At 42.4% G+C, this 13788-nt stretch overlaps 1 protein-coding gene across 23 annotated transcripts in view; it reads left to right on the top strand.

Annotated features, from left to right (window-relative positions):
- ANO4 (anoctamin 4) overlaps positions 1–13788 on the top strand; it is a 428567-nt gene that overhangs the window by 290173 nt on the left and 124606 nt on the right. For 21 of the 23 annotated variants that reach the window (XM_055575846.1, XM_055575854.1, XM_055575828.1 and 18 more), the window contains 2 exons: positions 2981–3025; positions 12742–12873. The exons of 1 other annotated variant lie outside the window; for it this stretch is intronic. In XM_055575846.1, the coding sequence (XP_055431821.1) occupies positions 2981–3025; positions 12742–12873 (177 nt within the window). The remainder of the gene's footprint in view (positions 1–2980; positions 3026–12741; positions 12874–13788) is intronic. One more of the 23 variants, XM_055575835.1, reaches the window with a different exon arrangement.

The following is a 13788-nucleotide window of genomic DNA, read 5'->3' as shown; positions in this document are numbered from 1 at the left end:
TGCATTTTAAGAGTCAAGTCATAAATACTGTGCAAACCACAACCATTGATATTTATTCCTGCTGCTGCTGCTGCTGCTAAGTCGCTTCAGTCGTGTCCAACTCTGTGCGACCCCATAGATGGCTCCCCCGTCCCTGGGATTCTCCAGGCAAGAACACTGGAGTGGGGAATATAAAGTACTTTGCATGAATTTCTTAGTTATTTTGAAGGATTAATTTTCCTCCATCTCAGAGTGAATATTCTTATATTCCCTATAGATTAACAAAAAGTGATTGTTTGCTAGATAGAAATGAAATTAAGTATTAAATCTTAAATTATGAATGCCAAGATACGTAGAAATAATAGAATCTCTTAAAGGAGGTGGAGGGGTATAGTACCAAGGACAGTTCTTAAGGGACAAAAGAATTAAATACTTTCTACTTTTGGTTCAACATTTGCCAATACGACCAAGTCAGAGGGCAGAAATTAGGCAGATGGCCAATTCTAAGGTATAGCTCTTAATGAGCTGTGGAAAGTTATTGAGACAAAGATCCATCTATATTCTTAGAAATGAAGAGATGCTAGGAACACATTTAGGGAAGGGCAATTTCCATTCATAAGCCTGTAATATATCTCTCTGGTGCATCTTATTTTCTTTATTAGTCTTTGTGTCCTAATACAAATTCAAAATAGAGGCTGAGATTTCTACCATGTATTTTCCTTAAGGCAGAATTCTCAAAGGAACTGAGACTAAAGTAGTTCTAAATTTTTCACTTATTTTTGTTTTTAAAATGTTACAAAGAAAATCTTGGAACCCAAGGATTGTTTAAATTATATATATACACACACACATATATATATGTAAATTATGTAATATATGTAATCAGTGAGAGATAAGGAATACCAATTTTGTTTCCATGAACAGTTGTTTGCACAATCAGTAATTTATCAATGTGAATTAATGCTATGTCATACATAAGGACCAAAGGGAAAATAAGTATATGCTTAGATAGAGTCATAGATCAAACCAACAGCTTAAAGCCAACAGAGCTTAAAAAGTCTACCTTTTGATAATAGTAAGGTAGTAAAACCTAAGGAAACTGGCTGTATCATAGACAACACCTCTGTGTACTCATTACATAATAGCAGAAAAGTGCTGCCTGCAAGCAGCATGAATACTTCTCTTATGCAGCATTCAGAGAATGTGATCCAGGCAATAAAATGAAAGCCATAACAACTGTGAATAATAATTTTACATGATAGGAATTCCTGCAAGACAACATTTTAGGAGGAAATACTGTTAACGAGTGGCCAGGAGTTGGCCTTATTAATATTGATGTGATTTTACCTAAGCATAGCTTCACTTGATACAACTTGGTGCATTTAAAATTTACATTACTTTTTTATCCAGTGTGTACTTCCAAAAGAGGAATTGTCCTGACATATCAGTTCAACAGTGTTCAAACATCAGTTTGGACATTGAAATGCCTCCAAGAATCTTACCTTTATTATTTTCTATAGACTGTACTTCTGAATCCCAGGTTTAGTCTCCTTGGATTTTTGTTTCTATGATATTTAAAAGGAAGTTGAGGAATAGATTTCTTGTGGGAAATGGTCACTAAAACCTGCTTTTGCTAAATACCTGTGTGTCCAAGGATATAGAGTTTTTAAATAGTTTCTAGAGCAGTTTTTGGTTTACAGAAAATTGAATAGATAGTACAGAGTGTTCCCATAGACCTCCTCTCACCCCTCTTACAGCCTCCTTACTATTGATACCTTGCATTGTGGTTTATTTGTTACAACTGATGGATAAGTATTGGCACATTGTTACTATCTGCAGGTTAGTAGCATGCTCTGTCATAGTGGTGTTTGTTTTAGTGGTCCATAGTTGAGGGTTCACTTCTTGTCTTGTACAGTTCTGTGGGTTTGGACAATTCATAGTGCCATGTATCCCCTATTATGGTATCATGCAGAATAGTTTCACAGCCCTTGAAATCCCCTTTACTCTATCCCTTCTCCCCTCAGCCCAGACCCCTGGCAGCCACTGATTTTTCTATTGTCTCTATAATCTGCCTCTTTATAACATGGGATATGTGTTCAAATTTTCACAGATATGCACTAAAGTTTTGGTGTATAAACTTCCAATTTTCTCTAATATCTTAGTTCAAAATCCATGCAAACTATTCATCCATTCATACCCATTGGTTGAAGTCCAAACCATGGAAAAAGAGATTGCATTTTTAGAAGTATCTAATGCACATGTTCTCTGTTCACACTATACTCAGAATTTGCATTTGTAATACTTTTTATATGCAGGTACATAGAAGTACAACAGACCCTTAATAAGTCTGATTTTTAAAAAGAGTTTTTTCCAGGATTCCTTGGTTTACCTCTTTAATTAACAATACACAGGGGCCAGGGGTTAGACGATATGTGCTGGTGTGGTTATTTCCAGCAGGCTGTTGATACTTATTTGTTAGTGTCCTTCCCATACTGGTTGTAAAAACATATATTTTTATATATAATTTATATTACCTTTGCCTATATCAGATGACAGAAACATTTTCTAAACTTAAAGTGCTGTAGAAATATTTGTTAATATAACAGTGTGCCTGTTAAATTATGTATGTTGCGAGCAGGCTGGCAATCTATCTTTGTATCCTGAAGAGAAAAAAAAAGCTGACCTCAGCTGAATTCATACAAATACCAATTGCTCCAAATTATTGCTCTGCACAGGTTCTATAGGCGAAGAGCAAGTGTAAAAATTGATGGTAACAAGGAGAGGAAGCAATGTCAATAGAAACTATTTCATACGATTTCATGAGTCAAAAATGCATGCCCTGCGTTCCCACTACATTTCTCACTGTTAATCTCTTTTTAGTTTTTTCTTCTTCACCTCTTACAGGCTTCTATCTTCAATCTCCTTTCCTTCCTTGCTAGTTCAAACTGTAACTGACGATGGGTTTTCTTCTCGACTGGCTTCATTTTTGCTGTTCTTCCAGGAGAAAAATCTATTACCTGCCCCGCCGGTACAAGTTCATGAGCAGGTTAGTAGCATGCTCTGTCACGATGGTGTTTCTTTTAGCTCTTGTCCTGTGTGCTCCCAACATTGACAAGGAAGACAAGCTGGGGAGGAGGGGCCTTTGTCCCATGGGAGAGCTGGTTGCTGCACCAAAAATAGCTATTTCAAGTTAGGCTGGGTTGGGGAGCGGGAAGCAAAGATGGAAATATTCCTCTTAGAGTCTTCCCTGTGATTCCTCCACACTTGGGAGGCAGAATTTATCTGCAGGTCTGTTGAGGCTGGGTTTGAGAGGTGAGGGTCCCCATTCTAACTCCCAGAAAGCCCCACTGTTTAGAAAGCATCTTTGGTCTGAATGTTACTTTTTTCCCCATGCAAATTACTCCCTCTACTATATATAACTTGAAATCCAAATGCAGACAGTAACCCTCCCAGGTGGCTTCGGATCCTACCATGGGTAGTGTCCTCCTATGTTAATAATATTTTGTTAATAACGTTTGCAGATATATTACCTTACTCAGAAGCCCTCCTACTCTCTTTTTTTAACCCTCCTCCCCCAAAATCCTACTGGATGAGGACTGCCTTTACCATGCTATATTGCCTTCCTAAGCTTGTTTCTCCTTGGTTTTTGAGAAGTTGGGGATGAAGGGGAGATTTCAGTATGTTCTTTGATTTGATTTCATGGTGATCAGTGGCAATCTAACTTCAAACTTTTAATTCGTCTTATGTAATCATGCTCCCTAAGCTGAGCTGATAGTTAAACAACTTGGAAACCATTACATTTGTCTGAAAATCTTTAGAGTTCAGTTCTGTGAGATCTAGCACTCAAATTCACTCTGCTTCTGTTCAGTGCAGAAGGATACATAGAAGAATAGTTGATATAGTTTAGTGGGTTTAACCAAGTACATGTGTGCTTGACAAAATATGACATGAAAATGGGCATTTAAAGAAACTAAGGTGTGCTTCCCGAAAATTTTCCTGAGAAGCATCCTTATTAGCAGTTCTTTCAATCAGATGGTTGCCATGGCATTTGGATTCACCAAGCAGAGACGAGTCCCTTGTCACATAATGACCTTCTACAGAAACTTCATGCACACTTTAGCGTATTTCAGTAGTTCTCAGACTTTAGCCAGCAGCAGAGTCACCTGGAGGGAGTATTAAAACTCAGATTGCTAGGTCTGTGCTATAGCCTATGATGTAGGCCCTCCACCTGGAAGGTATATGAAGGCTGTTTTTCCAGCGCCTCACATATAGTAGGTGAGGCAAATGAATGAACGAATCTTCATATACATGTGTGAGGATTTGCAGTGGGAAAATAAGGCCACAAAGAAAAGCATAGAAAAACCAGGACTTCCTGAAGCATCAGACATAGATCGAGGACTGAAACATTGTTTGCACTGTGGGGAAGAGGTGAGCAATGAGGACTTGAAAGAAAATGGTAATTAAATGGCCCATATAATCTCAAGGTTGGATGGGATATCAAATGTCATCAAGTCCAGCCACTCATTGGCTGTTGAGCCTCTGTTATATCATCAGCCAGCCTGTGTTTAAACATGTCTAGAGACAGGGAATCCCTGAACCCATCTGTGAACACCTGACTTAGAAAGTGCTTCCTTACAAGTCATAATCTCTGTCTCCTTGACTTTCACTCTAAAGCACTCAGATTGTACTCCTGCTCCATGCAGAGCCAAAAAATAATCTATCAAGTAAAACAGCAAAGTATATGAGAAAGATTGGAGGAAAGTATAGGCAAAAGGACTTAGTGGGTATTTGGAAAACAAGAAATGGTGGAGAGAAAGAGGTTTATATATAAGGGATTGGGAGGCAGAAGAAGAGTGGAAATTCAGGGAGATACAGATGTGGTAAGACAAGTGTTGATTTGTTATCTGACACTTTGGTATTATGACTCACAGTAGGTTTTGAGGTAATTTGTGTCACAGTTGGTCTTTGAGGCTTTTGAAACTGATGCCAAAGCAGTTGAAGCTAAAGGTAAAGCCAGAGAATAGAATTGGAGAGGTGAAACTCATTAGCCATCATGACCTGAGCCAGGGAAGTGGATGGAATTTCCCAGGGAGTGATGCATGGAGTGAAGAGAAGAGGGCCGGTAGCAACTGCTTGGAAAAATCTGCTTTAAGGAGACAGGAAGAGGTGGGGGAGAATGAAAAGGAACAATTCAAGAAGTATAAGGGGAACTGGGGAGGGCAGGATCAAAGGTACCATGTACGATTTCCCATAAGGGGTTTTCTTCAGCGATGAACAATAAGAGATGAGAACTGGTTTTTGGTCACCTTGGTAACCACCATGCTAGCAGTCTCCATGGAATGGTGGTTCTCAAACTTTCACATGTATCAGGATCACTTGCAGGGCTCTTTCATACTCAGATTGATGGGTCCATCCCCAGACATGAGGTTCAATAATTTGTACTTCTGTTAAGATCCCCAGTGATGCTGATGTTGCTGGTCTGGAACTAGTGCATTTTGAGAATGATGATTGCAGAGAGGAGAGTAATAGAAAGCAAATTATAGCTGGTGGAGAACAGAGGGGGTCCTGATGAATCAGAAAGTGAGGGCTTACTGCCACCATGTTAAGGTTTGCGATGAGAAAGGAGAAAGTGGATGGGGTTTAGAACAGGAGCAAGAGGAGGAAAGCAGAGGGAGCTGTGACCATGTCACCCATCACATGTTCTCTGTGTGTGTAGAAGGGAGGTTGTGAGTGAATAAGAGCTTGGAAAATCCTTGTTTCTTGAACTGGAAGAACAGCTTACTAAACACTAATTTTGGGCCTGGAAGAGTTGATGCTACTTAAGCGCATACATAACAACTATAGAAGAATCGAGTCCTTAAAAGGCACTCACAGGCTCTGGGTCAAAATAAAGGGGAAAAAAAATCCCAGTTCTGGTTGTATGACACGTTGATTCAGCATGGCCTCTTGAGATAAGCCTTACTGCTGACCACACAGGATTAAATTTAGGATATTGGTGTGGTGGTATTACTTATTGAAGTCTGTGCAAATTTTTAAATGCAGTTTGTCAAAAAATTTTGTATCTGCTTTAACTCTTCACCTCAGGACAGGATGATTTAAATGATGAAGAATAGGTGTCTCTGCAGCCAGAGATGACTTCCAAATTGCAGGGCTTGTATGTAACTTGTTATCCTAGTCATACACCAGTAGTAAAATACTGACTTTAATATTCTGAGATCTTCATGCCATCCTAAATATGGATACTTAATTTAGCTTTTAGTTGCATTCTTCCAAGTGATATTTTACTTCATTAATCCACAAAAGCACCCTGGAAACAAATGTACCTCCTTTCAGAATAAGGGAAAAGAAATAAAAATTGTGAAGTTTCTGAGCAGGCAGAAAAATAAAGCATCATTTCACAAATATCTTTGCTTGTGAAAAGTCACCTGACGCCATGAAGCACACTCATATAATTCAGATGTGTATTTTGGGGGTAAGTGTTCTTTTTAGCACATACTTGGTCTATTAAAGGATGCTTTGACACTTACCTTTGAGCAGACTTAGAGATATTACACAATACCCATCTAGTCAAGAAAGGAAATGTATCACTGTTCTTCTGCCTTATTTTATTTTTACTCTCACCAAATAGTATGAATATAGCCTGTAAAAGATATGCTTACAAAGTCGTAAATCTGATGATTGTGGGTGACTGGTAGCTGAAGTCTCATTACTGCCCATTCGTTTTTTGTCCTTGCCCCCATACGCATCCTGACTGATGTTCTCCTTTGCAATGCTTGGCAGGATGAACACTTGTCCCTGCTGTGTTACACACTGAGTGCCTGCGCAGTCTTATCAGATGAGTATACAGGCAACATGACAGCATGGCTTGGATATTTCCATCCTCACCTTAAAAAATTAATATTCATAAATGTTCTAAAACTTTTGGACTCTTCTAGAAGATCCTTAAGCTCTGCCCCAGTTAGCAGCCTTGTGACCTAAAAGAATGGCATTAGTTTCTCAAGATCCCTAACTCCTATCTGAGGAGAGACTGCTAATATGGAGCACTTGGCTCTAAGAAGAGGAAAAAGAAACACAAGCCTCTGTTGTCTGTTATCCATCCAGGAGGGCTTCCTTTCCTGCAACGCAGGCCTGTGTATGGTGCCTCCATTACATTTTTAAAAAGCTCATCTGTTGTGCTCTCTGGGCATATTATCTCTGAAAATGTAATCTAACTGTTCGAAACCTGATGCTATTATTATAGTATTCTGATCTGGGGAAAAGCAGCTGTCTCTGAAGTCGCCTGTTTCATTTAATTCAGCCTAATAGAGTTGTCTTTAGTACAAACTCCCTCCTGGGTTGTTAGTGGCTCGAGAAAAATGCCCTTGTTTTCTGATTCTTCAGGGTGCACCCTCCATATCCAGGTTGGAACTCTGTATACAGCCAGTAATTTATGAAGGCCTGCAGACAGGTTTATCGGTTAGGGGTGAAGTTCTATGCATGTGGCCTTTTCTGTGATCACCACAGTCTCCCCTTCACCACTGAGGAAGCCGAGGTCAAGGTATTTTAACCAGGACCTTCCCAAGGCACAGCCCAGCCAAGGTGGGAGATGTGTGCCCCCTAGTTTGTTTTTGATTAACTAATTAATGTTGGGCTGCACTGGATCTTCATTGCTGCAGACGGGTTTTCTCTAGTTGCCGTGAGCAGGCTTCTCATGGCAGTGGCTTCTCTTGCTGTGGAGCATGGGCTCTCGGCGCCCAGGCTGCAGTAGTCGTGGTGTGTGGGCTCAGTATTTGCAGCTCTTGGGCTCTGGAGCATGTGGCCTCTTAGTTTATGCTTGCTCTTTCCAGCTACCCAAAACCTCACCTGTCATGAACTGGTCTTTGGGGACGGACCCCAAATTTACCATCAGAACAACTTTCTTAAGAGAGTGACTCACCTTTTGGTCTAGATGCTAACTTGACAAGTCAAGGCCACAAATAATCAAGCAATGGTCCATCTTTATTGATCTGCCTGTGTAGTCTGTGAGGGGGATTTTGCTCAGTAAATGGCAGAGATGGACCAAAGTGACAGTGTATCCAACGAAAATCAATGCTCTATCATTAAACCGACATTTTATCTTTCTCCTGTCAGAGGAGACGTTATTAAGTAAGCCCTACTCCTCTATTGAAGAGACAAATGAGATGCTTTCTGGTTAGTTGGTTTCTCGACTTTTCAGCTCTAAGTAAATTTCAGGATCACTTGTTCAGGGATGTCTGTGAGACATGGGAGCACAGACCTCAATATATAAGGGAAGACCATGGCTCTTGAATGTCTATTGAGAACTTGGTCAACAAAAGTTCATTGTCATCATTGTTTTCTTCATCCTAGAAACTACCACTTAATTGAGCATTTTGTCCAGCCAAGGCATTGTGAAAACGCTTATGCATTATCCTTACCAATTCCATCTGTAATGGGTGTTAGCTCAGAGAGGCTTAGTCCCTTGCCCACCACGGCACTTACCACTTTTGAGCTGAGTAGTGAGAATGTTAATCCATTTCTCGCTGACTCCAGAGTCATCATTCTATACAAAAATTTATCCATTATGCTTTGTGAAAAGGAAAGCTGTTTATTAACTCAAGGCTTGTTTGAAATGGAATAGCCAAGATATGACCTCTAAAGTCACCAGCAACATATATTAGACAGCATCTGATTGATCATTTTAAAGACAAGGATACTAAGGCCCTGAGAGGATAAAAGGTTTGTCCCAGGCCTCTAGCTTGACTCTCAGGCTTTCCAGCCTGGTGGCTTTTGCACTGTGTGTCTTTCCTTGGCAAGATGGAAGGGGATGCTCACTGACGTCTGAGTGGCACAGTTTGGGGCCAGGAGTGGGTTTGTGGAAGAATGGACGTTAGTCATGCAGCCACACAGGGACAAACTCTTGTTCCCAGAGCCACTTACCTGGGAGGTAGGGACAGAGTGTGGAGCATCAGTCTCAGCCCATGGGAACCTGGCCAGCCGAGGTCTGAGGAAGATGGGATCAAGGCTGTTTTGAGAGGTGTGGTAGTCTCCCATTGCATTTATGACACATCCCCAGACAAATTTATTATCTCAGTTCTGTGAGTCACAAGTCTGGGTGGGGTAGGTTTCATCTGGTTTCTCTGCTCAGGGTCTCACAGGCTGAGATCAAGGTGATAGCCAGCCAGTTCTTCTTCAGAGGCTCCTGAGAAAAATTGGCTTCCAGTCTCATCCAGGTTGCTGGCACAGCTGAGCTCCATGCTGTCGTCGGACCAGGGTCTCCATTTCTTGGCTGTTAACCAAAGGTCTTTGTCAGCTTCTAGAGGCTTCCTGCCACCACCACCCCCCCACCCACCCCGCCACCGGCTCCTGGCCCCCTTCACCTCCAAAGCCAGCTCTGGCTAGTTGAGTCCTCCTCACACTTTGAATCTCTCTGACCTCCCTTTGGCCTCATCTCTCCTGTCTCCAGCCAGAGAAAGTTCTCTGCTTTTAAAGGGCTTAGTGATTAGATGTGCCCACCTGAGTAATCCAGTATGCTGTCCATAGTTTAAGGCCCAGCTTACATCTGCAGAGCCCCTTTGCTGTGTCACACTCATATTCACAGGTTCCAGGATTAGGGTGCCGGCATCACTGGAGGCCCATTCTGCCAAGCAGTGGAGGCTACAAACTGCTGATCACTTTTGAGCATTCTGTTCTCTCGTTGTGAGCACACAGCCTGGACTGGTGTGTGTGATGGGACCAGAACAGTCCATGCTTTGTCTTCCTGCTTCTGCTCAGGCTGCCCGATGAAAGCTGGTTCACACCCTCAGGGGTTATTTTTAAACTGTCTTTTGACTATCTTTCCTCTACCATAGTGTTTCAAAAGCCCACTCCCTCTCCTTTCCATCACTTTACATTAACCTCTGTGGTCCTCAAAGAGTGATTAGTAGCCCTGCTCTCTGCTTGGCAGTTTCTCCAAAGCATTTCATGCACATCCTCTTTTATAAGCTTCCTAGCAACTCTGTGAGGTCAGTGAGATGATGGTGGTGGTGATGATCCCATTTAAAAACCCTGGAAAAATAAGGCTCAGAAAGGTGAGTGATTTTGTGGAAGGTCACACAGCTGGTAAGCAGCAGAGCCAGGATTTCGGCATCGCAAGGGCAAATCCCAGCTCCTTTCCACCACGCCAAGCAGTCTACCCCTCACTTCCTTCTCCCCTCTCCTCATTTTTCACTTTCATACCCTGGTCGTCTCTCCCTCCATCTCCACAATTCACTTAAATAGCTGTGCCCCAAGCGTGTTGCAGAAAGTTGCCATTTCATTCCCTGAAGTTTTACAGCTTTGTTTTTCTCCACATTGAGCACTGTACCCATCTGGTTAAATTCGTAGTCATTGCACTCAGAGCCCAGACTCCATGAGAATGCGAATTTTGCGAAGTGTAATCCGATTAGTGCTGCAGACTGGACACGTGTGGGAGGTGAAAGCTCTGTTATGGAAAACCTCTGGACCAGGGTCATCTTTCATGAACAACTTTCAAGGCAATCAGATGAAATAAAGCCAAGAGCCACAGGGAAGCCCACCAGCTTAACCTAGGAAGTTTCATTTAACGACTAAATCATTGAACTTGGCCAAGTGATAGATGCTCATGATGCATAGTTAACTTTGAATTGAAAAGCTGAAGGACAAAACTGTTAAGAGGCAAGCTGGTTGCTCAAATTCTTGTCTTTGCAGAAAAAAGAAAAACGTAATAATAGCCATGTTTACTGTGCACTGACACCATTCTGGAGGTTTTATGTACATTTTGATCATTTAATCATCACAATCCTATGAATTACACATCATTATCATGCCCATTTTACAGATAAGGAAATTGAGGCATGGCAAAGTTAAATAACTTACCCAGGGTCACACTGCTATTATTTACAGAGCCAGGGTTTGAATCTAGGCACTCCAGCCTCAGAGCTCATGTTCTCAACCACTGTGTCATATCACCTCTCTGAGGCTTACATCTCACTATATTTAAGTGTCTTTAAAAAGATAATGGGGCATCCTTGGGTCAGGAAGATCTCCTGGGGAAGGGAATGGCTACCCACTCCAGTATTCTTGCTTAGAGAATTCCATGGACAGAGGAGTCTGACAGGCTACAGTCCATGGGGTTGCATTGAGTCAGACATGTCTGAGTGACTAACACTTTCACTGCTACTAAAAAGATGATGAGGAAAGAAGGTGAACCTTAGGGGTGAAGTAAATGTAGGTTTTTCCCGCTTTCTTGGGTCTTTGGGCCATTCCAATCTATTATTTTCTGGCTATGTGACCCAGAGTAGGATCTTTATTTCTGTATGTATATATGTGATGGGGACGGGTCCTCTTGGAGATGAGAGTCTTCAAGAAGCTGGAGGATTCTTTCCAGTTTGAACTTTCAGAGGCTCTGGAAAAAGGACAGTCACCACCAAGCAGAGAAGGGAGTTATGGTGAGGCTGAAACAATGCTGAAGATAAAAGGTGGTAAAAGAGGAGTTTACTGTTACTATTCATTTTGGAGTTGATTTGTTATAAAAAAAATAATCCATTCATCTGAGAGTTTTACTGAAAAGGACAAATTGCCATGTGAATAATTTCAACTGGGGAGAAAAATAAAAGATGCCAAAATTTCATGTATTTTCAGTTAATAGAAGGCATTTAAAGGTTTTTCATCCCCAGAGAAATGTGTCTTTTCCATAGCCCTTAAGTGAAGATTCCCATTATCAACTACTGTGATGGGCATGATCATGGGACTTTAAAATCAAAAGTCTAGAATCTGCATTTTGGTTCTGACTTTATTCACTGTCTGGGTAACTTGGGCTGGATAATTACCCCACCATAGGTCTCTTTTATGATGTGTGAATGAGAACGGTCCCTGTTCAGTCTGCCTCACAGAGCTGCTATTAATGTGTGCTCTTAGGGAAAAAAGAAGTTCCAGTGGTGTAGGTAGCTGAGGTGGCATAATCATTTCAAAGTCTGTTGTGGTGTTTGCTCTTCTAGTAGTTGGCTGTGAGTGACTGAGAATCTGGTCACGTGGAGGCCAGATGTTTTCATCAGAAGTCAGAAGGAATGGAGAGGCCACCAGGGAGGCAAATCATGGCTTGAAAACTGCTTTGGGGACAGTGCTGGGTTTTTTTTGGCTTGGCATCATTGTGTACTCTGACCAGAGTGACACATGTATGTCATGACACCCCACCCCAGCACCATGAGAACCATGGGGTCAGCTTGAAAAGAGACATGAAAGTTAAAAAAACAAAACAAAACAAAACACGTCGTCTGCTGAGAGGCTGTTTGGGGCAGGTATGAGGGCCAGAAAGCAAATGGTGACATTGAGCTCTCTGTGCACAGTCTACCCCTGGAATGTGCTGTCTCTGCCCCGCCCCCAAAGCCAACTAACTAGAGCTTCAGCTCTTCCCTGACCTTGGATGGGGAGATTTGCCAAGCACACAGTGAGTTTCTAGAATCTGCAGGATGGAAGAACTTAAGGTCTTGGCTGCTTTGCTTCAGGGACTGTCCGCTTCCTTTCCGGAGCCTTCCAACCTCGTTCTGACTCCTTGGCCATCCACTGGCGTGTGGGTAGACATGTGACTCATAGCAATGATATCATGGGCAATCAGGACACTGGGTCTCAGCTTGCTTCCTTCTTTGTGTCGAGTGAGGGTTTCATGAGTGCAGTGAGGACGTCCAGAGTGTGTGGGTCGTAATTGCGGCTCTGTGGAGACCTCCCTCCTGTGTTTTGGGGCAATGCTGACATGTTGTACCCTTTGGTCTTGCCTTTCATGTACCACAGGATCGATAAACAAATAAGCAGGTTTCGGAGATGGTTACCTAAGAAGCCAATGAGGCTGGACAAGGAGACACTGCCAGACCTGGAGGAGAATGACTGCTACACTGCCCCTTTCAGCCAGCAAAGGATCCATCAGTGAGTGTTTCCTATGAAAGCCCTTGTCTCACTAAGTTCATGCAGCCATGGTAGATCCCTCTCCTGCACACCTTTGATTCCGTGGTCCTTGGAAGGAACAGCCTAGTGCCCGTCTCCCCAGCAGTCCTGTTTTATGTTCATATCCCCTTTAGGGTAAGCAGGCTGCTGTAACAGACAATTTCCACATCGCAGCAGCTCAACACAGTAGAATGCTTGCTCATGTGTGTTGGGTGTACCACCTTCTGATTCAGAGACCCAGGCTCCTTTTGTCTTGTGGCTCCGCCAAAGCCCAGTGCTCAGAGCCCTCTGCAGGCTCATCTGCCTTGGGCCAGCACATAGGGAAGCTGTTGCCCTGTTGAAATGAGGGGTTGTTGAGTTAAAAAAAAAAAAATCTCAGTTCACCTCTCAACTCCCCTTTCTTCAGCAACTCACCACGTTGCCCCAGAAAAAGCCACATAACCTAGCAGCTGGCTTCTGGACTCATCGATCAGGCTCTGAGGAGTGATTGGTCACTTTGTACTTGTATGGTTGGGGGAAGAAGGGGTTAGCTAAGTAATGGAGCCTTTGAAGAATTGCAAAAGTGACAAAGAATTGACTCTGAAGCTTTTGATGTGACAAGAAATCATGGCCAGAGGGCAGGGTCGGTGGTAGGAGAGAAAACCATGCCAAAGACTATAAACAACCAGGCCCAAGACAGCCTCTTAAAAGGAGGATAAATCAGGTGAGCCTGGCCTCGCTTTCAGCCAGACTTCAGGAATTCCTGGCACTTCCTGTTTCAGCTATAGCTACAGCCTCCATAAAAATGACTTACCTGAAGGAAAGAAAGGGGGTGACAGAGTTTTTTTAAAAACTAGGTTGCTGACTTTGGGAAAAATATAAATCAAATGGCATTGTCAAGTTGCAGAGAGTGCAAGT

This window comes from Bubalus kerabau, chromosome 1 (assembly GCF_029407905.1).
Source record: "Bubalus kerabau isolate K-KA32 ecotype Philippines breed swamp buffalo chromosome 1, PCC_UOA_SB_1v2, whole genome shotgun sequence".
NCBI classification, from domain to species: Eukaryota; Metazoa; Chordata; class Mammalia; order Artiodactyla; family Bovidae; genus Bubalus; species Bubalus kerabau.
Note: the sequence above shows the minus strand (reverse complement) of the source record. Positions and strands in the feature narration are given on the sequence as shown.